The sequence below is a fragment of the Dreissena polymorpha genome, chromosome 4, assembly GCF_020536995.1.
Source record: "Dreissena polymorpha isolate Duluth1 chromosome 4, UMN_Dpol_1.0, whole genome shotgun sequence".
Lineage (NCBI taxonomy): Eukaryota > Metazoa > Mollusca > Bivalvia > Myida > Dreissenidae > Dreissena > Dreissena polymorpha.
In genome coordinates, this window is record NC_068358.1 from 101,246,297 (window position 1) to 101,274,178 (window position 27,882).

The 27,882-nt window shown below is 36.2% G+C and overlaps 1 protein-coding gene across 1 annotated transcript in view; it reads left to right on the top strand.

Moving 5' to 3' along the window:
• Positions 1-3,513: 3,513 nt before the first annotated feature.
• The window catches only part of LOC127876177 (THO complex subunit 2-like), a 104,150-nt gene continuing 79,781 nt past the window's right edge, over positions 3,514-27,882 (top strand). Inside the window, 6 exon segments of the mRNA XM_052421183.1 lie at positions 3,514-3,752; positions 11,007-11,157; positions 12,168-12,219; positions 12,917-12,993; positions 22,675-22,796; positions 25,277-25,410. Of these exon segments, the coding sequence (XP_052277143.1) occupies positions 3,688-3,752; positions 11,007-11,157; positions 12,168-12,219; positions 12,917-12,993; positions 22,675-22,796; positions 25,277-25,410 (601 nt within the window). The 5' untranslated portion in view covers positions 3,514-3,687.

A 27,882-nucleotide genomic window follows, 5' to 3' on the forward strand; every position in this document is an offset into this window, starting at 1 on the left:
ATGACCCATCCCCACACAAGTTATATAAGAGTCGTTCATCATGACCCATCCCCACACAAGTTATATAAGAGTCGTTCATCATGACCCATCCCCACACAAGTTATATAAGAGCCGTTCATCATGACCTATCCCCACACAAGTTATATAAGAGCCGTTCAATGACCCATCCCCACACAAGTTATATAAGAGCCGTTCAATGACCCATCCCCACACAAGTTATATAAGAGCCGTTCAATGACCCATCCCCACACAAGTTATATAAGAGCCGTTCAATGACCCATCCCCACACAAGTTATATCAGAGCCGTTCAATGACCCATCCCCACACAAGTTATATAAGAGCCGTTCAATGACCCATCCCCACACAAGTTATATAAGAGCCGTTCAATGACCCATCCCCACACAAGTTATATAAGAGCCGTTCAATGACCCATCCCCACACAAGTTATATAAGAGCCGTTCAATGACCCATCCCCACACAAGTTATATCAGAGCCGTTCAATGACCCATCCCCACACAAGTTATATCAGAGCCGTTCAATGACCCATCCCCACACAAGTTATATCAGAGCCGTTCAATGACCCATCCCCACACAAGTTATATCAGAGCCGTTCAATGACCCATCCCCACACAAGTTATAACAGAGCCGTTCAATGACCCATCCCCACACAAGTTATATCAGAGCCGTTCAATGACCCATCCCCACACAAGTTATATAAGAGCCGTTCAATGACCCATCCCCACACAAGTTATATCAGAGCCGTTCAATGACCCATCCCCACACAAGTTATATCAGAGCCGTTCAATGACCCATCCCCACACAAGTTATATCAGAGCCGTTCAATGACCCATCCCCACACAAGTTATATCAGAGCCGTTCAATGACCCATCCCCACACAAGTTATAACAGAGCCGTTCAATGACCCATCCCCACACAAGTTATATCAGAGCCGTTCAATGACCCATCCCCACACAAGTTATAACAGAGCCGTTCAATGACCCATCCCCACACAAGTTATAACAGAGCCGTTCAATGACCCATCCCCACACAAGTTATATCAGAGCCGTTCAATGACCCATCCCCACACAAGTTATATCAGAGCCGTTTAATGACCCATCCCCACACAAGTTATATCAGAGCCGTTCAATGACCCATCCCAACACAAGTTATATCAGAGCCGTTCAATGACCCATCCCCACACAAGTTATATCAGAGCCGTTCAATGACCCATCCCCACACAAGTTATATCAGAGCCGTTCAATGACCCATCCCCACACAAGTTATATCAGAGCCGTTCAATGACCCATCCCCACACAAGTTATATCAGAGCCGTTCAATGACCCATCCCCACACAAGTTATATCAGAGCCGTTCAATGACCCATCCCCACACAAGTTATATCAGAGCCGTTCAATGACCCATCCCCACACAAGTTATATCAGAGCCGTTCAATGACCCATCCCCACACAAGTTATATAAGAGCCGTTCAATGACCCATCCCCACACAAGTTATATCAGAGCCGTTCAATGACCCATCCCCACACAAGTTATATCAGAGCCGTTCAATGACCCATCCCCACACAAGTTATATCAGAGCCGTTCAATAACCCATCCCCACACAAGTTATATCAGAGCCGTTCATCGATGCTGATAAGAGTACTACAATACTGATGATGTGCAATTTTAAGCATTTTTTTTTTGGTTAACGTAAAAACAAATATTCTAATTGTCACTGGTCTATTATTTGAATTTTCGACCGTCAGTGTTAGTTTAGTTTCTTGAAAAAAAAGGTTCAGTGAAGCGTTACGTCTGTACACTTTTATGTCAACCATCGATTAGTCTAACTTGTTGACACTCTCAAATATCAAGCAACTTTTTATATGGTAATATTTGGAGCAAAGAATTTAGCCCATTTAAAAAGTATCTCTAAATTTTTTATGCGCCTTATAAATAAGACTAAACTATCGATGTATCGATTAATTAAGGGGCCATCACATTTACTGTAAAACCATTTACCGGTATATTCGTCGTGAAATTCGTGGCTTTAAAGAATCCTTATCCGATGAGTGTGCGTTAAATTTGTGGATTTGTCATAATTAACGAAAAATAATTCCCCACGAATAATTATTATTTTAAGTAATTTTAAAAAGTGCTTCGAAATATCAAATACATCGTTATTGCGTAACTATAAAGATTCTTTAGTAGCGTCGTTAAATTGGTGATGTGTCCGTCTTCCACTTGAATATTGTGGGATAAAACTCCGACATTTCCTGCAACACACTTATGTATACTGTATAGCTAAAAATTCATTTCTGATAATACCGAGACATATTGGCTAATCTCCAAAAAGTATAACTTGGATTTATCTGGTATCAATTACGTTTTTAAGTACAATAACATTTGTGTGATATGTGGGATTTTCATATGTTTACGTTTGTAAATCATCGAGCTGTGTGTGAGAGTTCAATCCAAAAGAATTATTTTGTCGGTTCTCAGGATTCCTCAACATGCACGAACGCAAACATTTTGGTTGATGCGGCGACAGTGTGTCAAAACTCGTCCATATCGTCGTGCGGGCAACATATTGACATCCATATGTTTAAGCGTCGAAATTACAATATTCGAGACGCATTGTGGTATTCCATCTACCGTATGACTTTCATGAAAGGCATTGACCACGGCTTGAGTATATTAGACAATTAAAATATATGAACGTATTACATAATTATCTTTTTACTAGAGTAATTTAGGATCACTGTTCAATAGATGCAAGTCAGTCGCACAACTTGGGAACACCGCCATGCATTACCCGTAAAGAAACCCACACGATTTTACACGCGCGTCGTTGCTCAGGGCCCTTTTTCTCAATCTTAAACGGCCAGTTATTGCAACAGTCTGTTAACTTCAGACCCAAATACAATTAATTTTCACACACATGTTACAATCAAACATTTCTTTAATTATCCCAATAAAAATACTTGTTAACAACTAAATCTCAATTAAAGGGTTAAGAATTAAACCGCATAAATAACTATTAAGTGGCGCATATTGTACGTTTAGTTGGATCTAAATATTCAAAGTTTGTAAAGCAAACCCGTAAGCAAGTCAATCAAATTTTTTTTTAATTTCACATGTGAACACGTTTATAATATACAAAGTATACGAGCTAAGTACAAAATTGGCTTAATCACCGGGCTACTGCCGATCCAATGGGCATATATGTCGATCGCTTTAACAAAGTTTAAAAATGTACTTCATCTAGAATAATATATTTTTGATATGCGATACTTCGTTGCAAAACAAAGAAAAATGCCCGCGACTCAAATAAGTAAACATTCTTGAAAAATGAGTGACTCGTGCGTGTACGTGTACGTGCGTGAGTGAGTAGTGAATGGGTGAACGAGTGAGCGAGCGAGCGGGCTTCAGTTAGTCAGTGACGGGGAATGGAAGAAGGGAGAGAGCGAATGAGTGACCGACCGACTGTGTACTTTACTGGGCGAATGATAAGACCAAAGACCTATAAAATACATGTATTCTATAGTTCTTTGATAAGATAGAACCTGGTCCTAGTACCTATCAAACAGATTTTTGACTACAGACAACAAACATGATTTAAATTTAAGTCGGTTTAACAGTACATAAACGCCGGTCAGTCGTGAATGCAATCAAGCAGGCGTTAAAAAATAAAATGGCGGCGACAGCTCTCTCCGCTGAACAATGCAAACATTGGGAAAAATCAGGGAAACAAGAATTGTATACACATATTTTACTTATATTAATATACGTGATCACTTAAATTACGCTTGTTCATTATGCATTCTACCTATTTATGATAGTTATTTCAACTTTTGATATAGAAAAAGTAACGGTCGCGTCACGCTCGTCGCTTCTTTACTTCACAATTACTGAATTATAAGTTGGGTCATAATTTATGAAAGCCATGAGATAACAATGTGCCACGCGAGTGAATGAAAGTAATCATAAACATAGACAGAAATAATAATTAAAAAAAATTGTTGCCAACAATTTTAAAGCCCTGGTGATGTCACAGATACTTGAAAAATGTGTTGGTCCTTATATATATAATAAGAGAAAAGGTATCCAACGATGATTTCACAGGTGTATTGAATAACACAATGCAACAGCATAAAAGATCAAACAATGCACACATATGTCATTGTGGTTGCTAGCAGGAAGCGTCCATCTATGATAAAACACCTTTTATTTGATGAAAATCGGTGACGATTGAACTTTACCGGTATGATAGTGGTAAACAACTGCGTACCGGTAAAGTTCAATCTAGCCAAAAATCGTCCAAGTATGGCCAAAACAGCCAAAAGTTTCACAAATAGCACCCCAAAATGAAAGTGTGTATTTCTGGACGTGCAGCTGTCAGTAATGAATGAAGGCGATTTTCAGTATACTCAAACCCGGTTGAGTCGCGGGTCGTTTTGACTCGCGGTATTTCATTAGCGCCCTCTGGATTGTGTTTGTAAACAAACCTGCGTGACCTACTTTTGAAATCTGACAGATAACATCTTTTGCTGCCAGTACAAATAAATTTTTGGTAAGTAACTACCCAAAAACAATTTAAAAAATCATTTTAAACCAAAATTATGTAAAAATCCATATTAAAATGAAATTTCCCTTTCAACTTTTTCACTTTTTAAGTTCGTCTGCTTGCGATTGCTTAGGTCAGACACTACCAATATTATTCTCTTTGTGAAGGGGTTACACACCACCGATTTTTAATAATTATTTCGATAGGTCAGGCTCTATAAACACTTCGTTGATTTTGAGTCATATTCATCTCTTGAAAGTGACACAGATGATGTATGCTGTGTGTGTAAGAAAAGTAGTCCACCTGCATTGAGAAAGGATGTTTCGGTTGTTTTTGTGAAATGGGGTGAATGTAGTGTGTGTGCACATTGGGTACATCTGAGTCTCTGCACTGATGTGCGTTTTTTGAGGCGAGATAGCTTCTTCAGGTGTCCCCATTGCGCAGAAGAATGAATGAACATGAACAGTTATTTGAATATTTAGAATTAAAATTAGACACTGCTTGAACATAACTGTGTTATTTATTTTATTTGATGTCTTAAATTCCATATATTCTAATTTTTATATACGTTATTGATTGTTACTTTGAATGGTATGTAAGATCTTTATGTTTATTCATGTTAAATTTAATATTAGTGTCGTTTAACCTATTTACCGCGAGTCAACCGTGAGGGAAAATAAACAACAATGGCGGACAGTGGTGTTGTTTTTGTTGATACCGCAGTTAAAATTGAAGGATTTTTGTCATAAAAAGGCTATTTTCCAATGAAGTTAAGTCAGATATGTTTGTCTTATAAATTATTTATCTGATATTTGAAGATGGTTTCTAGACGCAAATGAATATTCCTTAAGTACCGCGACTCACCCGGGTTGCAGGCTAGATTGTTCACACTTAATCAAGAACTTTGCTATAAACTCCACATACGTTTGTCATATACTCAGTTTGCCATCAAACTAAGTCATTCTTTGGTAACAGCACAACAAAAATACTCAGAAAAAGTAGAAAATACACCAAATATTATATTTTATGTTCAAACTGAATCCATTTTATTGATGTAAAGCGGTAAATTTTTATATTGTTATCGATTGGTTGAATAAGTCGTAAATTATAGAACAAGTTTACCAATTTTATTTTCAACCACTGGAAACGTCTTCTGTCCGTAACACCGATTTCTGCCTCAAAATGATGGTCGTGAAAGTGAAAGTACACTAAATGTGTTGTTTCATCTGAATTTCAGACTTTACCGTTCAACTGGGACTTAAGAATGCCGTAGTTCGAAGGCAAACTTAGTAAAATTAAAAACATTCGTGGACTTTATAGCAATGTTCTTATTTTATTGTGAAAAATCGACCGAAAATCACCTTCATTCATTACTGACAGCTGGACGTCCGGAAGTACACACATTGATTTTGGGGTCATATTTGTCAAACTTTTAGCTGTTTTGGACATACTTGGTGGATTTTCATCAAATAAAAGGTGTTTTATCATAGATGGAGGCTTCCTGCTGGCAACCACAACGACATATGTGTGGATTGTTAGATGGTTTATGCTGTTGCATTGTGTTATTCAATACACCTGTGAAATCATCGTTGGATACCTTTACTCTTATTATATATATAAGGACCAACATTTTTTTTTCAAGTACCTGTGGGTGATGTGTTGCCAAAATATCACTGTTAGTGCTAGATCATCAACTTATCTCAATCATAAAATAAATTTCAAAGGAATATCATCTGGTTGAGGACCAATAGCCAAAAACAGTGCTTTTCAGTGTTTTTTTTTATATCTCAGACACCCCATTGCCTTGAAGGCAGGTTATGAAGGGCTGCCCCTCTATATTTTGATTTTGTTAACATGTACCATGCCAAATGACATCATTTGGTGCATTAGGCCAAAGAAAAAAAGACGTCTGGTTCCGGTGACCCGACCGACCCTTTTTTTTACCGCCGACCTAAACTTTTTTTCGCACTCCCCAGTACAAAAAAATGCAGAACCAAAATTCGAAAAATTGATCATTCATTTGATGCCAAAATTATTGTTCGTTAAGCAGAAATAGATGTCCGCATCTAAAATTGAATGAGCATGATTCGCCAGCTTGACCCCGAACTTGACACAAAGGCTGAGCCGACATTTTATTCTGCCATTTTGTATTGAAACTGGAATTCAGCGTAGCGAAAAAAATCCAAATACAAGGCAAAGTCATATTTATATCGAATAAAACCCTACTGATTTTTAAAGGTAAATACATTTTAAACATTATTTCAAATTACTGTAATTTAATCTTCGGTATTTATTATAATTTAATTATGAAAACCGATCGTACCCTTGATTTGAAGTTTGACAGCTTCACGTTCGTTTTTATGTAAACGTGTCCGTGTTTTATTAAATGAAAACGTAACCTCAAGTGTGAAACATTACTTGCTTATCTCAACAAGGTCATTATCAAAATATCCTTAATATCTTTCGTTGTTTTGTGCACAAATTTCCTATAAATTATTAAAAACATGTTGGTACGAAATGAGTAAGAACATCAATAACTCCGAATATTTTTTAACCAAATAAAAAAATGTCATAACATTGAGATTTTGCTTTTATTTTCCAGAAACGATGCTAGATCTATTTCACTCATAAAAGACTAGATGGAATTCCCAGATCCCCACTGCCAGCTTGCTGGGATTTGATCTGAGCAATTAATCAACAGGAAATTAGAAGTTCATGTTTCATGTGCAAAACGCACACACTTTTTGGGACGGTCGTTTTCGGATACATTATTTTTCGTCGATAATAATTTATTTTCGAAGTTCTATATAGAAGAAATAGAATGATGAATACACATGCGGTGATACGGACGGTATGGTTTATAATATTTCGAATTGTATTCAGCTGAAATTGCTTTTGGAAAGACTATAAAACAGAACAATTAGTTAGGGCTCTGGGTGGGATGGAGTCTCTGCCCTTTATTCCTTTTTGGTTCCTACGGATGCGGTTCCAAGACCCCGGCCTTATTTTCAGGATTTCAAATTTGGGACAATCAACACCAATGTTAAATGTACATGTATATTGAAAACTGTATGTTATATTATGATATGTAATATGCCCTTGTTGTCATTAAAAGAAATATAAACAAGTTGATTTTATTTAAATATTATTATTATTTCAAAACCAGTTTCGTGCACCAAAAAACGAAAACTGGTTGGCTCAAAGAAATTTTGGGCAAGCGCTAGCCCTGAGAACAAATTACTAATGGAATTGTTCTATAACTTGTGCAGCATACAAAGAAGAACAATCAGCAGTTCACTGATTTTTTTGACACTGAATTCCTTTGATGAAAAACTTTCTTATGTTGTTGTTTCGTACCAAGATTGACGGTATGCTGGATGTGTACAGAAAATCAATACCGACCAGAAATCAATGAAGACATGACTCCCTGTCGGCGAAAGGGGGTTCATGTGGCCATTGAGCAATGACATTCAAGATGTTAATCTTGACTTTCTGCTATAAGTGGCAATTTTCCCAGACTGTGTCAACTATGGTTGACAGTGGTCAAAGACATTGAAATATATGATGAACTATTTAATTGCTATCGATCAGTGTACTTTCATTGACGGGTACCAGTATAGTGAAAAAATTGGTACAAGTAACTGAAAAAGAAAAGGATGTTTTGTAAAGATAAAACATTGATTATTTAAATATTTTATTAGTTTTATGCTATATTTAGATATTTACATGATTTGTGGTTTTATAGAAATTATTGTTTTTATTTATTCATGTAGAAATTGAAAACAAGTAACTACAAATACAGCATAAAAACAATGGTCTCTCACCTCTTGAATAAAAAAAAAAAAAAAAGAGAGAAAAATTCGAGCTACCTACCCTATTTTGTTTGGGCATGTCACAGGAACCAGACGTATTTTTTTATTTGGCCTTATGACCGGTCCGTCTAAAATGCCTATATGACTCATATCCGCGGAAATGAACGAAAATAGTTGCAATAATACAACTCCCGGCTATTGACCCTCCGGGTCGCTGGGAGTTGCAACTGCGAACCCGATTTTCCATAGAAACTCGCCGCCCAGAATCTGGGTGGCAGTTTAATCGGAAATATTAGCCACATTAAACTATTTTCTGGCATAAATAAACACCAATAGATCGTAAATATATCCATAATGCGCAAATAAAAACAACTTACATGATATGTTATGCTCGCATAATATTGATATTAATCCAAAGTTTCAAACACGTCAACGGTTCTTTTAAATGTCTCTGTTTTTGCAATGGACAAAGCCTAGTATGCTGAGAAATTCCGAATTCGAAAATACGCTACAGACTATCTCCGGAATCCTCGGCGAGATAGATCTCGTGTCTAATCTACCAATCGTAATATACCGACTATCTCTGGAACATCCGTAAGATATATCAAATGGACAATTCAAAACTTCGGCTTTCGGTTTGATAACAGTTTTTATGCCCTAGAAGGAGGGCATATAGTGATCGGACTGTTCGTCTGTCTGTCCGTCTTTCCGTCACTTTGCGTTAAGGTTTCGAAAAATGCTCATAACTTCTATGTCCCTTGAGATATAACCTTCATATTTGGTATGCATGTGTATATGGACAAGGCCTTACCATTTGCACACAATTTTTTACCCCTGAGACCTTGATCTTGAACTTAGGGTCCGCGTATAGGTATCGAAATCTGCGTTTAGGTTTCGAAAAATGCTCATAACTCTTATGTCCCTTGAGATATAACCTTCAAATTTGGTATGCATGTGTATATGGACAAAGCCTTTCTATACGCACAAATTTTTTACCCCTGTGACCTTGACCTTGAACTTAGGGTCCGCGTTTAGGTTTCAAAATCTGCGTTAAGGTTTCGAAAAATGCTCATAACTTTGATGTCCCTTGAGATATAACCTAAATAATTGGTATGCATGTGTATATGGACAAGGCCTTTCCATACGCACACAATTTTTATCCCTGTTACCTTGATCTTGAACTTAGGGTCCGCATTTAGATTTTGAAATCTGCGTTTAGGTTTCGAAAAATGCTCATAACCTATATGTCCCTTGAGTTATAACCTTCAAATTTGGTATGCATGTGTATATGGACAAGGCCTTTCCATACTCACACAAATTTTTACCCCTGTGACCTTGACCTTCAACTTAGGGTCTGCGTTTAGGTTTCAAAATCTGCGTTTAGGTTTCGAAAAATGCTCATAACTTCTATGTCCCTTGAGATATAACCTTCATATTTGGTATGCATGTGTATATGGACAAGGCCTTTCCATACCCACAAACAAATTTACACCTGTGACCTTGACCTTGAAGTTAGGGTCTGCGTTTAGGTTTCGAAATCTGCGTTTAGGTTTCGAAAAATGCTCATAACTAAATATGTCATCCTATGGTGACACCTCTTGTTGTATAAAGTTTTTGTTTTGAGTATTTCTCCACAATTCACTCGCAAATTGATATCCGTTATATTATGTATTAATTTTGTAACGATGTATTAGGTTGATTGAACTCCATTTTATTGACATACGTGAGACATAATTTTTTGACATGAGCTGTACGTATGTACTTATAACAGCTCAGAGCATTCAAGAAGAACTATGAATGAAAAGTGCGAATATAAACGAATATAGGCAATATTTATGTGTTTTGTGCAGGTTTTTTTTTATAAACAAATCACTGTTGAATGAAAAATTCACAATATGTGATAAATCTGTTACCATTGCCTCAAAATAGAGCACCCTAAAAGTGATGTTCTGACTAGTCGTTCATATTCGGGGATATGAATTTGGAGTTACTGAAATAAAAATGCCAATGAAAAACACATTCGATCGTAACATTACACAAGAACGGAGTGTATTTATGTTCATTCAATGATTTTCATATAAAAAATAAAGGAAATTACATTTTAAAAGCCGTTATCTGTTCATATCCACACTTTTCAGTCATATCTGCGGATAAAGTTATAAAGTTATTGATAACAATACATTTTTACTTTATTTTAAAATTTTCCCGCATAGGAACTTAATTATAATCCCTACTGGATGGGTTTCCCAATACATCCCTAAACAAATCTTTTAAAGGCAAACTCTAGTTAATATTGATGATAAAAGTGCTCAAGAATTTCTTAAACACAAGTGTTTACAGTTTTTCTAAAGTTATAGGAAATTAGGCATCTATTACTATTTAAATAGTTGATGAAATAGATAGATGCCCAACTTTGCATAATCACCTGAAACACAGGTTGCAGTTCCTGAAAAAATACAGCATGGACCGTTTCAAGTGCCCTGGGACTCTAATTTCAAAATTCAAGTGCCCCACAAGGGACAGTTAAATGGTCCCTGAAAAGCCCCAATAATTTGTGCTTTAAAAATCATGCAAAAATTGAAATGTGCCCCAATCAGCATTCTGATTTTGAATTGTTTCTTTATGATATTTCAGTCTCAAGTTCTGCAATGGAGTTGGAGATAGAACTGTGCTGTCATCCCTTGGGAACAGGGACTTCAGGCATGCTGTGTATGATGTTTGCCAGCATGTGGTGAAGGGAAATCTCAAAGTGGAGCAGGCTGTTCATGTGTTCACAGATTTAAAGGTGACCTTAATGTGGTGTAGGTGATGTTATAGTAGAATTTGTCAAATTCAATATCACTTATTTCAGCTATAGATTTCCATAACATAAACATGATAAATGACAAAGAATAGATACCATTACATTCATAATAGTGTTTTGAAATTAATGCCTACATAAACAGTATCTTACATTGCAAGTGCATTTCAAAGAAATGATCAACAACAAAAAAGTTGCATGCATGTATTATCGCCCTCCAGGATTTACCAGGGGTTAGCCCCTGGCTGTGAGATTCATAGCCTCAGGTTTGAAATTTAAAACTAAAATGTACAAATATGTGGTGCCTATGGCACCATCTGAAATTTTGGGAAAATTGCATCATTTGTATTTACGTAAGTTCAAGCGATAGAGCTGCATAGGGAAACTAACTAAATGATGCATTTTATTTATGATTTTTTTTGTGTAGAAACCTCAATTGGGAATTTTTTTGACAGCAATTTGGAAATTTGAAGTTTTTTCTAATTGTGAAAGTGCTGTTTTCCGGTACTTTAAAAAGAAGGAAAAAAATCTGTGCTCTTTGGGGAGAGGTTCTGTGGAAAAAGGGGCTTATATAAGTCTCTTGCTAAAGAAGGACAAAAGCCCTGCAGCATTAACCCTTTCAGTGCGGGAACCGAATTTTAAAGGCCTGTGCAAACAGTTTGGATCCAGATGAGACGCCACAGAACGTGGCGTCTCATCAGGATCCAAACTGTTTGCTACTCTGATAGTATTCTTTGAAAAAAAAATGAAGAAAATGCTAATTTTAGAAATCTAGCAGACGACAATTTAGCAGACGACACATTTTCCAGCATGCAAAGGGTTAAGAGCATTATGTCTTTGCTTTGGAGACACTTTGGCATAGTGATCATGCATCCTTGCAGTAGTATGCATTTGTATCATTATGTGTATATCCTAAGTACATATATCTGGAACTAAATAGGGTAAATGTTTAACAGTAAGGTATGGGTATATATATTTATTTATTTTTGTTGCAGGACAGATACCCAGATCTGGTCTCCCTGGTTGCTGATGTCCTCAGTTTGGCTGGTAAGTGCCATTAAAAAAATATTCTCATACATTAGCTGATGGTACAGGTGTTATTTGTGTTGACATAGTTTTGTTATGCCCTCTGTAGGGTTGCATATATGAAGTCACTCTTTCTGTCCCTCCGTCAGGCACTTAGTTTCCAGATTTTGTTCCTAAACACTTTTCAGAAATTTTCATGAGTTTTGGAGTGTGAATCAACCTGCATGAGTACAGATCAAGTTCTGTTTTGTTCCAGTTCATTGATTTTTTAATAAGATTAAGTGCCTTGGATTTAGTAATTTTCTAAATCACTTTTTCGGAAAATTTCTCAAAACATTTTCAGGTACTCACCTTATTTTTGATGCGTGAGTTTGCCTACATGACTTTCAGATCAAGTTTAAGTTTTGTTCAGGTTCATTGATTTTTGACAAAGTTATGGACCTTGTAATACTGTATTGTGGTCCTGTGCAAAATGTTTACTTTTAACCATGCCCCTTTGGTTAATATTGGCCATGCCCGAGGGGTAACGTTTGTGTATCTACTTTCAATATATTACGAGTTGCAGATTTGGGAGATATTTTTCATCACTATTGTGACAAGCTATAGTTAATAACCAAGAAAGGCATTAAACTTACTCTTGTTAAAGTTTGGTACAAATGTAAGAATAAGATAATAAGAAGTGACTGCATTTAGCCTTCCCCCTTTATTCACGTTTCAGATGTAGAGCTGAGCCTTGTAGAGGAGGTTAAGGGGGCCAGGGATAGACTGCATGCCTTTATCCAGACTGTTGCACTGGTGAGTAGCTTAACACCCAGAGTTGAGCTGCTTTTTTGGAAAACTGGTCTTTATGTATGTGCGATTGTGCATTAAGTGTCATGTTCAGTCCTATTGAATTTTCTATTCATAGAAAGTCTCTTCTTATTGAAAATCTAGTTCAGGCAGAAAAGTGTAGTCCCTGATAAGTCTATGTGGACTGCACAGGCTAATCTGGGTTTAGACCGTACATAAGAGAAAACCCAGAGAAAACCTCATTTATTGGTTTATGTAACCACATGTAGCTGGTCACCTGTCAATGGTACAGGCTTATTGACCAGTTGCAAAACCATGATCTTATGCTCTGTATTTTGTGTGTATGATTGTGTGTCCTAGAATTTTAAATACATTTATAAGTTTATGTGACAACATTATATTAAGTGACTGACAGAAATTATACATTTAAATATCAAAAGGGACAAGTTTTGGAGCATGCTGTCTGGGGCAGCTCTTTTTGTTTTGTAGAGATTTGAAGAGATTTTTATGCCCCCGGATCGAAAGATCGGGGGTATATTGTTTTTGGCCTGTCTGTCTGTCATTCATTCATTGTGTGTGTCCCAAAACTTTAACCTTGGTTAAAGTTTTATAACTGTTGCATTATTGAAGATAGCAACTTCATATTTGGCATGCATGTGTATCTCACGGAGCTGCACATTTTGAGTGGTGAAAAATTAAGGTCAAGGTCATCCTTCAAGGTCAAAGGTCAAATAAAATTGTATTTTTCTTTCCTAAAACTTTAACCTTCGTTAAAGATTGGTCATAACTTTTTTAATATTGAAGATAGCAACTTGATATTTGGTATGCATGTGTATCTCATGGAGCTGCACGTTTTAAGTGGTGAAAGGTCAAGTTCATCCTTTAAGGTCAAAGGTCAAATTTATGGCTTCAAAGCAGCGCAATAGGGGGCATTGTGTTTCTGACAAACACATCTCTTGTTGCTATATACTGTCTTTATCAACTTATATTCTGTTTTCACTATTACTTGAATGTCGTGTTTTTAGCTCACCTGAGCACAATGTGCTCATGGTGAGCTTTTGTGATCGCCTTTTGTTCGTCGTCCGTCATCAAAATTTTGCCTTGTGAACACTCAAGAGGCCACATTTATTGTCCGATCTTCATGAAACATGGTCAGAACATTTGTGCCATTGATACCTCGACTGAGTTCGAAACTGGGTCATGCTGGGTCAAAAACTAGGACAAAAAAGAAAAACCTTGTGAACACTGTAGAAGTCACATTTGATGCCCAATCTTCATGTAACTTTGTCAAAATGTTTGTCTAAATGATATGTTGGTTGAGTTCAAAAATGGTTCCGGTCCATTGAAAAACATGGCCGCAAGGGGGCGGGGCAGTATTCCTTATATGGCTATAGAGAAACCTTGTGAACACTCTAGAAGTCACAATTTTTGACCAATCATCATGAAACTTGGTCAAAACATTAGTTTCATTGATATCTCGGACGAGTTCGAAAATGGTCAAGATCGGTGAAAAAACATGGCCGCCAGGGGGCGGGGGAGTTTTCTCTATATGTATATAGTGAAAACATGTGAACACTCTAGAAGTCACATTTTTGGTCCAATCTTCATGAAATTTGGTCAGAACATGTGTTTTCGGGATATGACGTTTGAGTTTGAAAATGGTTCGGATCGGTAAAAAAAAATGGCCACTAGGGGGGGGGTATTTTCCTTATATTTATATAGTAAAAAAAGCTTGTGAACACTCTAGAAGTCACATTTTTTGCCTATTCATTATACATTTTTTTCTAAACATCGATTTTATAAATATCTCGGACGAGTTCGAAAATGGGCATGATGGGTGGAAAAACATGGCCACCAGGGGGTGGGGCAGTTTTGTCTATATGTATATAGTGAAAACATGTGAACAGTCTAAAAAACACATTTTTTTTCCAATCTTCGTGAAATTTGGTCACAACATTTGTTTTATAGATACGACAGTTGAGTTCGAAAATGGTTTGGATCGGTAAAAAACATGGTCGCCAGGGGGGGGGGTTCCTTATATTTATATAGTAAAAAAGCTTGTGAACACTCATGAAATTTTGTCAAAGCATTATTTATGTGGATGTCTCGGACGAGTTTGAAAATTGTCGTGATCAGCGGAAAAACATGGTCGCCAGGGGGTGGGCAGTTTTCTTTATGTATGTATTGTAAGAACTGCCTTGTAATTGTTTACTTTGTTTGTATTCTTACAATAATGATTCTTTAAATTACAATTTTTAATAACTTTTAAATTCATTAATGATAGTTAATAACTCATAAATTTATTAATGATATATCAGGTGTATTTAGCTCTACTGGCCGAAGGCAGGAAGAGCTTATGTCATGGCGTGGTTTCTGTTGCCGTGCGTGCGTGCCTTAGCCTTTTTATGTTTATGCGTTATAGTCCAAAGTTTTCATCCGATTCTTTTCAAACTTGTTCAGTGTCTTTATATTAATGAGGACAAGAACCCTATTGAAAATGGTTTACATCGGAATAAAAAGACCAGACCTATCTCCCCTTGAATTTGAGAAAATTGTGAAATAAGGCTTGTTTTCATCCAATTATTTCCCAACTTGCACAGTGTCTTTATCTGAATGATGAGTCAAACCCTATTGAAAATGAGCAATATCGGAGTTATAAGTCCAGAATTATCTCCCCTTGAATTTGAGAAAAAAACGAAAATTCAGTTTTTTTATGTGATAAAGTCAATAATTTTCATCCAATTCTTGGCAAACTTGCACAGTGTCTTTGTATCAATAAGGACTCAAACCCCTTTTATGCCCACGGATCGAAAGATCAGGGGTACATTGTTTTTTGCCTGTCTGTCATTGTATGTGTCCGTGTGTGTATGTGTGTCCAAAACTTTAACAAAAACTTTAACCTTCTTCATAACTTTTGCAATATTGAACGTAGCAACTTGATATTTGGCATGCATGTTTATCTCATAGAGCTGCACATTTTGAGTGGTGAAAGGTCAAGGTCATCCTTCAAGGTCAAAGGTAAAAAAAATAATCAAAAACTTAAACCAAAACTTTAACCTTCTTCATAACTTTTGCAATATTGAACGTAGCAACTTGATATTTGGCATGCATGTGTATCTCAAGGAGCTGCACATTTTGAGTGGTGAAACGTCAAGGTCATCCTTCAAGGTCAAAGGTTAAACAAAAAATTCAAAGTGGCGCATTAGGGGGCATTGTGTTTATGACAAACACATCTCTTGATAGCGAGGCTGTTTTCGGAGAAAACCCGAGGTATTGTCGTAGCCTGCTCGCCGTCCGGCGTCGTGCTAAAACCTTTACATTGGCTCTAAAAACAAAGTGCTTCCACCTACAACTTTGAAACTTCATATGAAGATGCACCTTGATGAGTTCTACACGCCACACCCATTTTGGGTCACTAGGTCAAAGGTCAGGGTCTCTGTGACCTCTTAAAAAAAAAAAAATTATAATCTGACAAGCTTTGCAGTTGAGCGTGGCCCCCGTTATGCGGTGCTCTTGTTTAAAAAGAGCAATATCGAAGCAATCCAGAATGACTTCCCTTTGAATATGAGAAAATGTTGAAATCCCGCTTGTTTAAGCAATTAATTCCACAGTTTTCATCCAATTATTTCCAAATTTGCACAGTATCTTTATAGTTTATATCAACGAGGACTTGAAAACTATTGAATATGAGCAGTATCGGAGAAATAAGTACACAATAATCTCCCCTTGAATTTGAGAAAATTCTCCTTGTTTGCACGATCAAGTACACAGTTTCCATCTTATTCTTTCCAAACTTGCACAGTGTTTATAGCAGTAGAGCGATTCAGGCCCTCATGGGCCTCTTGTTTCATTGTATAATAATTCTTAAGAAATGAAATAAATGCTTTAAACACTCTGTAAGTGTGGATGCAGATAGTTTACATCAGTGGTCAGTGCTGCATCTCTTTTGACCAGTGCTTATCTTTACCTGGATATAAAGAATAGCAGTGCTCTCATTTGATTGGATGTTTACCTAGGTTTCCAGCTGCACCTCAGAATCAGGGAACTGGCACATTGTTGGCCTTTCCCATAAGGACTAATCACTTGAAACATCTGGGTATACAAGTGAAAGACTAATGTTAGACCCCCTAGCTCTAAGTTGAAAGAGTTAGTCCACTAATTGATAGTTTGGGGTTAGTGAATGACTAACCTGCCAGACCTGTTTAGTGTAGCAACTGTTAGTTTTATCATGGAGGTGAGTTTAATGTTCTAAGTTGAAATTTCGCTTAGTAAAAGTGACTTAGTCTTATTTTTCTCTAAATGAAAATATTGAATTAGTGATTTACTGTGTTTCACTAACTGGGAATGTTAAGTTAGCAGTGCTCACGCTGCTGCCAGACATTATCGCCAATGGCGATTATTTTATCCAACTGGCTATTATTTCATAAAATTGTCTAGAAAAAATGGCGATTATTTTATCCTCCTACATCAAAAAACAAATTGCCTCTAAATGTTGTCCAACGAATGCGAAACGCCTGCAAATCGGGCCATCAAGCAGGAAAAATCGATAACGAGATTACCTGTGTACACACTCAACCCTGTGTATTGTCATACACGCGGCAGTAACTTTTGCGACATTGTGGCCTAGAGCGTTTTTCTCAATCAGTGTCCGACAACAGTGATATAGTTCGGAAAAAAACGTTTTAAATCTCCCCATGCTTTACCAATTATTGGTAACTGTTAGATCTTTGTTAATTTTTCGCCAATTATTATTTAATCGTTGTGAAATCGCCGCTTATATTGTCTGCAGGTTTTGTTTTTCACGCCGTTTTTTCTGCAATTAGATTACGTTGAACATTGCTTGATGAAATAATTATTTAATCTCCATCAATTAATTATCCCCATAATTACCGCTGTTTGTCGTTTGCTTTAATATAATGATTTCATTCAATTTTTAACCAGGTAACCTGGTTTTCCCAATTCAAAGGGACCCGGCATATGCCATGGCCAGCAAACACGTGTTTGGAATTACACTGACGTGGTGTATTTTAACTCCCGCGCTGTGACGTTAATTGATGTAAACATGATCGGCATTGCAAAAGTGTTATTTTTGGAATAAATCATTTACAATTGCTATTGGCCTCTGCCTACAATATTGCGGCCGATGGCAAACGTTGTATTAAGAGATAAAGTAGTCGAACGATATGCACATTTTAGATTATGCATATTAATATTTTATATTATGCATATTTCATGTGCAAAACGCGTACAATTTTTCGGATTACCGTTTTCGGATAGTGTATTTTTTTTGTCGATTATGATTTATTTTCGAAGTTCATAATAGCAAAAATAGAATGACGAATACACATGCGGTGATACGGAAGGTGTGGTTTATAATATTTCGAGTTGTATTCACCAAAAATTGCAATTGGAAAAACTATAAAAAAATAGCATAATCAGTAAGGGCTCTGGGTGGGTTGGGGCCTCTGCCCTTAATTCTTATGTGTATGTAACTGTAGCTGAGATCTGGTTTGTTAAGTCACACCTACAGCATTGATTGTATTCTTTATTGTAAAGCCATGATAATATTTTATAAGAAAATGACACACTGATATTATGCTTGTTTTTAAGTATATATTTATATTATAACTTAAATCCAATAGATATACATTTAATAAAACATAGATAAAATGAGAGTCATTGTTTTTTCTTTCTTTTTGCCTTCAGTTCCGTTTTTCGGAAAAGTCCGCATATGTTGTGGCTATTATTTTTTTAAGGAAAAAAATTATGGCTTTTATTTTCTGAAGGCCAGAGTGAGCACTGAGTTAGTGGAGTTAGTTTAGTTCTTTTAACTAAGTGCGATTATTAACTTAGTGATAACTAAGGCAAAGTGACTTAGTATTTTTTCTCTAAGTGAAAATATGAGTTAGTGATTTAATAATTAACAGTGAATTTATGCAACAACAAGTTAGTGTTTTTAATAAGTGATGAGTGAACGTAGTGAATTCATTAAATTACAAATCTCAGCTAGTCTTTTAATTAAAGTGACTTGTGTTGTGATTAACGCAAGTTATAAGTGATTAATCAAAGCCGAAGAAATGGATTTAAACTGTTTGTTTTCTTTAAGTGTCTTACATTAGACTAAAGTGAATAATACAATAAAAGTGAGTTCTTAATTTTTTGTTTTGTGAAAGTGAAGTTTGTGAGTGAATTCAATTAAAGTGATCATGCGTTTTGTTTATCCTTAAGTGCTTTATACCGGAATTGCCTCATACTGAACACAAACTGTTGACCAAGTTTAGACATGAAAGTGTATAATTGTTTTCGAAACCTTGTTTTAGCTATGATTAACTTTTGAAAATTTATTAACTGTATTTCTATATTAATTGTTTGTATTGTTTGCATTATTGCTCAAGTATAAATGATGAATGTTTGGAAATAATAAAAAATAGTTTAGTCACATTGTTGTTGATTTTTCTTGTGCCTCAAGCTAGGCTCAGACGAGCCCCAGTAGCTTTCCTTGTCACAGTATGTGAAGATAAGTATTGATGCAAGGCATCAAAGGGCGTCGGGAATTTCAGTGTAAAAGGCACTCAATGAAGTTACATGGAACCATTTTTCTTTACTGTAAATATTAATATATTGGCTGATTATTTTAAACAAAATAGAAAAAGATACTGGTATAACCATTATCTATGATTTTGTGTTATAACCCCCAAATGACCATTATCTATGATGTTGTGTTATAACCCCCAAATAACCATTATCTATGATTTTGTGTTGTAACCCCCAAATATTTCATAGTTCATTTTATGTACATTGGTTTCCTTTTTTTTTAATGGCATCCGTGTGCAGTTTTCATTAATGGAACAAAACTGTGTAGGTTTTAAAAAATCTTCATCTTGTAAGCGTTATTTCATATTTTTCTCAACTTCAAGGGGAGATTATTCAGTACTTATTCTTATGTTGCTCATTTACGATAGGGGTTGAGTACTCATTGATAGGAAAACACTGTAAAAGTTTTAATGTATTAACGAACCCCCCCACCCTCTCACACATATATTTCATGGGCATAATAAAAACAAAAAATGGTTACAATAAAACAGCATATTTATTTAAACTAAAATGTCTACATCAAAACAAAAAGTTAACATAGAACACAAATAAAATAATTTGATTCTACTGGGGCTCGAACCTTGGGCCTCTCACATGTGAAGCGAGCGTGTAACTACTACACTACGGAACAACTTGAAAGATCACCTTCTAACTAAGATATTAATAAGTGACTGTAGTGTAACGGTTATCAATAAAGCAATAAACCGTGTAATCGCTGTCGTCTTGTAAAATTGAAGAAAATCCGCGTTAACCAAAACTCGAACAGCAAAAGTCTGCGCTATTGTTAGAAAAACCACAGAATAAATATATTTTGATTATGTTTTGTTTTTATACAAAACCAGAAAGTTTTACCGGTTGGCGTATTTGCCCAGTCCCTGTGATCTTTTATTATTGCCCAGCCCCTGTGATCAGTTATTTATTAAAAGAATTAGCTTTGCATTATTGGCAATAAATGTTGTAGTAAATGTAATAGGCACAAATGCTGTACTTATTTACAGTAATTTACACAAAAAAATCACCACTATGCAAGATATTCTGACAACAAAAATATATACATTGATCCGTAAAATAACTTCTCCCATAAGCGAAAAAAAAACGTATTACATACGAGTCGCCGCACTTCAGTGGGACGTCAATAAATAAATATTAATTAAAATTATTGACTTCATTTTAATTTGATAGCCGGCATGACGGGTGAAACGCTTCAGTATATTGTGAAAACGTGAACAGTCTAGGAGACACATGTTTTGCCCAATCTTCATGATATTTGGACATATCTTGGAAGAGTTCAAGAATGGTTCAGGTCTGTTAGAAAAACATGGCCGCCAGGGGGCCCTGTGTTGTTTATTCTTCATGAAACTTGCTTAGAACATTTGTTCCATTGATATCTTGGGCTGCAAAGAACAGGTCATTCTTTTTTATCTCAGGTGAGCGACTTTGGGCCTTTCAGGCCCTCTTGTTTAATTTCGATTTTTTCTGTAGGTTTAATCCTTGGAATCGAATGCCAGAAAGGAAGTGATCTCAGAACTATATTCTATTATAGAATGGGCAGTAACTCTTACTCAGGAATTTGAGAGAACTGTATTCATCAACATACTAGTATGCTCAAGATAGTCTCTCTTTAAGGGCCCACATTTCTGCTAAAATAAACTGGGTTTTATTGTTAAATACAATAACACACATTATCAAAGATTTGTGTTTTAAAACAGATTTACTGATTTTTTAATTGGAAATATAATTGCAAGGTGAGTCTGAAAATAGTTAATTATTGTTTATAAACAAAGCTCGCAGGGGGGTGGTAGTTTTTGTGTATGTCTACAGTTGTTGTCCCCTACCATTGAAACTGGAGGGGACTTATGGTTTACACTCCCGTCTGTCTTTCAGTCTGTCTGTTAGTCATTCCGTCACACTTTTCTGGATCCTGCGATAACTTTAAAAGTTATTCATATTTTTTCATGAAACTTGAAACATGGATAGATGGCAATATGGAGATTATGCACGTCATTTCATTTTGTGGAGTTTCACTGGTAGGGGACCATATTGCTTGGCAATCTCTTGTTTACTAGTATATTGAAACATTGTGAATACTTTTAGTCACATTTTTAGTTCAATCTGAATGACACTTGCTGAGTGCAAATGTTGTTATCATATCTTGATTTAGTTTACTCAATTAGTTTTAATAATATCATCTTCACACATGGTGACAATCTTAATGAGCATAATATTTTTTGCTCATGGTGAACTTTTGTGATCACCTTTTGTCAATTGTCTGTCTTCCGTTGTGCGTCATGAATATTTGCCTTGTTAACACTGTATCGGCCACATTTATTGTCGGATCTTCATGAAACTTAGTCAGAAGATTTGCCCCACTATCTTGGACGAGCTAAAAAATGGTTCAGGTCTGTTGAAAAACATGGCCGCCAGGGGGCCATTTGTTGTTCATTCTTAATGAAACTTGGTGAGAACATTTGTTCCATTGATATCTTGGGCTGCAAAAAGACAGGTCATTTCTTTTTTTCTCAGGTGAGCGACTTTGGGCCTTTCAGGCCCTCTTGTTTAACAAATGAATATTGTTGTTTTCTGTTCTATTTACATCAGTGTTGTTTTTTCACCATTTTGGGATGAATCTTTTTGGATTGGGAATACAAGTGTTTTTCAATATTATATTTACTATGGTCTAACTTACAGATCTAGATGGGAGATGAACTAAATGTTGAGATCTAACGAAAAAGATTTTTGTGTGTGTGTGTGTGTGAAACTTTCAATTGGGAAATTTAAGGTGGTATTTTGGAAAAAAATGTACTTTTTCCAATTGGGAATGAGGCTATTTACCCCAAATTTGAAAGAAAAACCAACAACACTTTACATGGTTGCAACATTTATGTATGGAGCCTTGTTCTGAGAAAACTGATAATGCATGTGTGTAAAGTGTCATTCCAGATAAGCCCAGATGAGCCCAGGCTAACCAGGGACAATACTTTCTGTCTAACTCAATTTTAGCTTAGAAGATACTTTTTTAAAAGCAACAAGTGTTGTCCGTGTTTAGCCCGTGAAGTCAGTTTTCCCAGAGCTAAGCTTGTATGTATTTTTCAGGCCTTTGATTGTGAGGCTCTGTTAAAGACACGATTGGATCCTGAAACCTTGGAGAATACGGGCCTTGTATCAAACAAAAGCGGTTTCACGCAAAAACATGTCAAAATAAAGACCAGACTCTAGTAAGTGTTTTAGATAATGTTCAATGTATGGACTTTTTATGCCCCCGGATGGCATGATCGGGGGCATATTGTTTTTGGCCTGTTGTCTGTCATTCTGTCCCAAAATTTTAACCTTGGTTAAAGTTTTGCGATAACTTTTGCAATATTGAAGATAGCACTTGATATTTGGCATGCATGTGTATCTCATGAAGCTTCACATTTTGAGTGGTGAAAGGTCAAGGTCATCCTTCAAGGTCAAAAGTCAAAAAATACAATCCAAGAGAAGTAATAAGCTTTAAAAGGGAGATAATTTCTAAACCTGCCAAATGATATATTGAAATTTTATTTCAAAGCGGCGCAATAGGGGGCATTGTGTTTCTGACAAACACATCTCTTGTTTCAATTAATATCTATTGTTTCTCGTAGAAAATTGTATAAATAAAACAAACTTTAGCCTATCAAAAAGATAACCTTTATTATGCCCTCTTCGAAAAAGAGTGTATATTGTTTTGCACATGTTGGTCCGTCCACCAAATGGTTTTCGGATGATAACTCAAGAACGCTTAGGCCTAGGAACATGAAACTTCATAGGTACATTGATCATGACTGGCAGATGACCCCAATTTTTTTTCAGGTCACTAGGTCAAAGGTCAAGGTCACAGTGACTCGAAACAGTAAAATGGTTTCCGGATGATAACTCAAGATCGCTTAGGCCTAGGATCATGAAACTTCATAGGTACATTGATCCTGACTGGCAGATGACCTCTATTGAATTTTAGGTCAAAGGTCAAGGTCACAGTGACAAAAAATGGATTCACACAATGGCTGCCAATACAACTGACAGCCCATTTGGGGGGCACACATGTTTTACAAACAGCCCTTTTTCGGATAAAGTTAGCCAAAGTCAAATACCCTGGCTAAATCAAAAACGTAACCAAAACAATCACAAGTTTGGATGTCTATATGTTTATGCAATCACTAACCAAAAAAAGATTTCCATGAAATTGAAGACAACCAAAAGTTATCTGGTGGATAAGAGTTATCCTGATGTATACAGTTGGCTGCTGAAGATTAAAGTACGACAAGTTGAAGATTACTGGTAGCAATTGCTAAGTTTCTAAACAGATTCATTTTTTAAATATTTTGGGACATAAAATGTACTACATTTAGATATTCAAATATATAAATGTAGTCAGTAAACACCAAACAAACTCTAACAGTGTTTATATTACCCTACCAGATCATCTGACCTCATTTTGATCCTGACATTTACCCATTTTTGACTTGGACAATACTGACCAGGTTTCCATACTAAACATCATCTATATAATGCAGCATGAATAAAATAAAATCTTTTGCTCACTTTGAATGTTTTGTTCTTAAAATAAAATTTCTATTGTAACCATTTTCCAATAACAATGTGTTACGAAAATTTAGAATTTTTGTTTTGCTTTGTTTCTAGATAAAACACTTAAAATAAAAGACATGTCACAAAACTACGTATTGTTTGCATTGTCACAAAGGCATGTGGTGTATGCATTTATCTACAACATGTCACAAAGCCAGGTGTTGTGTGCATTGTATCTACAACATGTCACAAAGCCATGTGTTGAGTGCATTGTATCTACAACATGTCACAAAGCCATGTGTTATGTGCATTGTATCTACAACATGTCACAAAGCCATGTGTTGTGTGCATTGTATCTACAACATGTCTAAAAGCCATGTGTTGTGTGCATTGTCCCTACAACATGTCACAAAGCCATGTATAGAGTGCATTGTATCTACAACATGTCTAAAAGCCATGTGTTGTGTGCATTGTATCTACAACATGTCATAAAGCCATGTGTTGTGTGCATTGTATCAAGAACATGTCACAAAGCCACGTGTTGTGTGCATTGTATCTACAACATGTCACCAAGCCATGTGTTGTGTGCATTGTATCTACAACATGTCTAAAAGCCATGTGTTGTGTGCATTGTCCCTACAACATGTCACAAAGCCATGTATAGAGTGCATTGTATCTACAACATGTCTAAAAGCCATGTGTTGTGTGCATTGTATCTACAACATGTCATAAAGCCATGTGTTGTGTGCATTGTATCAAGAACATGTCACAAAGCCACGTGTTGTGTGCATTGTATCTACAACATGTCACCAAGCCATGTGTTGTGTGCATTGTATCTACAACACGTCACAAAGCAAGGTGTTGTGTGCATTGTCTTTACAACATGTCATAAGGCCAGGTGTTGTGTGCATTGAATCTGCAACATGTCACAAAGCCATGTATTGTGTGCATTGTATCTACATGTCACAAAGCCAGGTGTTGTGTGCATTGTATCTACAACATGTCTTAAAGCCATGTGTTGTGTGCATTGTCTCTACAACATGTCACAAAGCCAGGTTTTGTGTGCATTGTCTCTACAACATGTCACAAAACCAGGTACTGTGTGCATTGTATCTATAACATGTCACAAAACCAGTTGTTGTGTTTGTTTTAGCTACAAGCAGCAGAAGTTCAACCTGTTACGTGAGGAGAGTGAGGGCTATGCTAAGCTTGTGACCGAACTCAACCAGGAGATCACAGACAAGCTCACACCTGCCGTGGTCCTACAGAACATCAAATCTCTCATTGGTGAAAAATCTTACTGCACATGAGTCCTGTTCTGGGCTTAATGCATGTGCGTTTATTGTCCTCCAAGATAAGTCTGTCCACAGGCTAGTCTGGAACGACAATTATGCTTTTATAGTAAAAGCACATTGAAATGTAAACTTTTATGGTATTTTGATGTTTACAGGAAGTTTCTTCTTAGCAAAAATCCAGTGGACTGCACAGGCTAATCTGGAACAACACTTAAAGCACATGCATAAAGCCCCGTTTTCCCTGATCAGGGATCAATGATTGACTGGACTATGGAATATCATTTAACATTCACTAGTAGAAAAGCATGCTTTTTATGGCTTAATAACCAAAGCAAATATGTTTTTCTGCCTGTGAATATCACATTATATTCTTGGGTTCTCTAGTAGATACTTGTTCTATTGTGTAACTTCCATTATACTGATTATCTTTTCCGAAGGAAAAAACTGGTTAATAGATTGGCGAATGTCAGCGGGCGGGCTGGCTGGCGGGCTGAACAAGCTTGTCCGGGCCATAACTTTGTCGTTTAATGTGAGATTTTAAAATCATTTGGCATGTTTGTTCATCATCAGTAGACGGTGTGTCGCGCAAAAGAATTACATCACTATCTCCAAGGTCAAGGTCACACTTTGAGTTCAATGGTAATAAATGAGCTTGTCGGAGCCATAACTATGTCATTTATTGTCAGATTTTAAAATCATTTGGCACATTTGCTCACCATCATTGGACGGTGTGTCGCGCCAAAGAATTATGTCGATATCTTCAAGGTCAAGGTCGCCACAACTAAAAATAGATTGAATTTTTAACAAGGGGGGTAACTGTGAACAATCAGTAACATTTACAATGCACATTTTGAGTTTGAGTTGTCTCCCTTTATCAGACTATTTTTTCAAATTGAAAACCTGGTTTTGTGACAATTTTGTCCCTTGTTTAATCAAGTTTTTGGGCTTTATGTTTGAAAATGAAAAATTATGTTCCAATGGTTCTCATTTTTAAATGACGTTATGTTACGTAATGTCAATTGATGTGTCCTTTGATCTTTCGCATAGACTTTATCTTTAGCGTCTCCAAAGGTGCATAGGTACCAGCGTTTTCAAGACTAAAAATATGACGTGGTAAAAGCCAGGCTTCTTTGAAACTCAAAGTCAAATATATTGTTGTTGGTCACCTACTGTTTGAAACAATAAAATTATTGTTATTTAAAGGTCAGATTGTAATAACTGTTCTTGTGATATCTACTGCACTTCTCTGAATTTTTAGTACACTCTTTTTTATGTTTTTCTATTTCTGTGTTAACTATTGTACCTTACTTCCGAAATATCAATAAGTGGCAGTGTATACATATCTACTTTGTTACCTTGTTATTTTTTATATTTATGTTTGAAAAGACTTTTTGCGATAAACACTGCAAGATTTTTATGTCCCCCACCACTATAGTGGGAGACATATTGTTTTTGCCCTGTCGGTTGGTTGGTTGGTTGGTTTGTGTGTTTGTTTGCTTCAACTTTAACATTTGCCATAACTTTTGCAATATTGAAGATAGCAACTTCATATTTGGCATGCATGTGTATCTCATGGAGCTGCACATTTTGAGTGGTGAAAAGTCAAGGCTAAGGTCATCCTTCAAGGTCAAAGGTCAAAGATATGGGTCAGAATTGTTCATTTAATGTACACTTGCAATATTGATGATAGCAACTTGATATTTGGCATGCATGTGTATCTCATTCAGCTGCACATTTTGAGTTGTGAATGGTCAAGGTCGTCCTTCAAGGTCAAAGATCAAATATATGGGGACATAGTGTTTCACAAACACATTGCTTGTTTAAATTATGAAATACAACTTGAAATTTTCATTTATCAACCCAGTATTTTAGACTATTGGATGCACTGTTCAACTTATTAGCTCGGCTGTTTTGGGAGAAAACCCGAGGTATTGTCATAGCAAGCTCGTTGTGTCTTCAGCCGTCCGTGTTCGCTGTCCGCGTCGTGCTAAAACCTTGACATTTTGCTCTAAAATCAAAGTGCTTCCACCTACAACTTTGAATTTTCATATGTAGATACACCTTGATGACATCTACATGCCACACCCATTTTTGGGTCATTAGGTCAAAGGTTAAGGTCACTGTGACCTCTAATTTTTTTTTTTCAATTCTGACAAGCTTTCATTTTTTTTAAACTGCACCCGCAGCCGAGCGTTGGCACCCGTTATGCGGTGCTCTTGTTTAAATAATGGAATACAACTTGAAAATTTCATTTATCAACCCAGTATTTTAGACTATTGGAAACACTGTTCAACTTATTTTAAGCTTTAATTTAATAAGACAAATAATTGTTTTTACCATTAATAAATGACAATACTGTTTTAAACTTAGCATGTCCATTATTTCAAGCTGTTTCAACCGGGACCCAAATTGTGTTATAAACATTCCCTGGAGTTGTTTGAGAACAATAAATGATAATACTTCC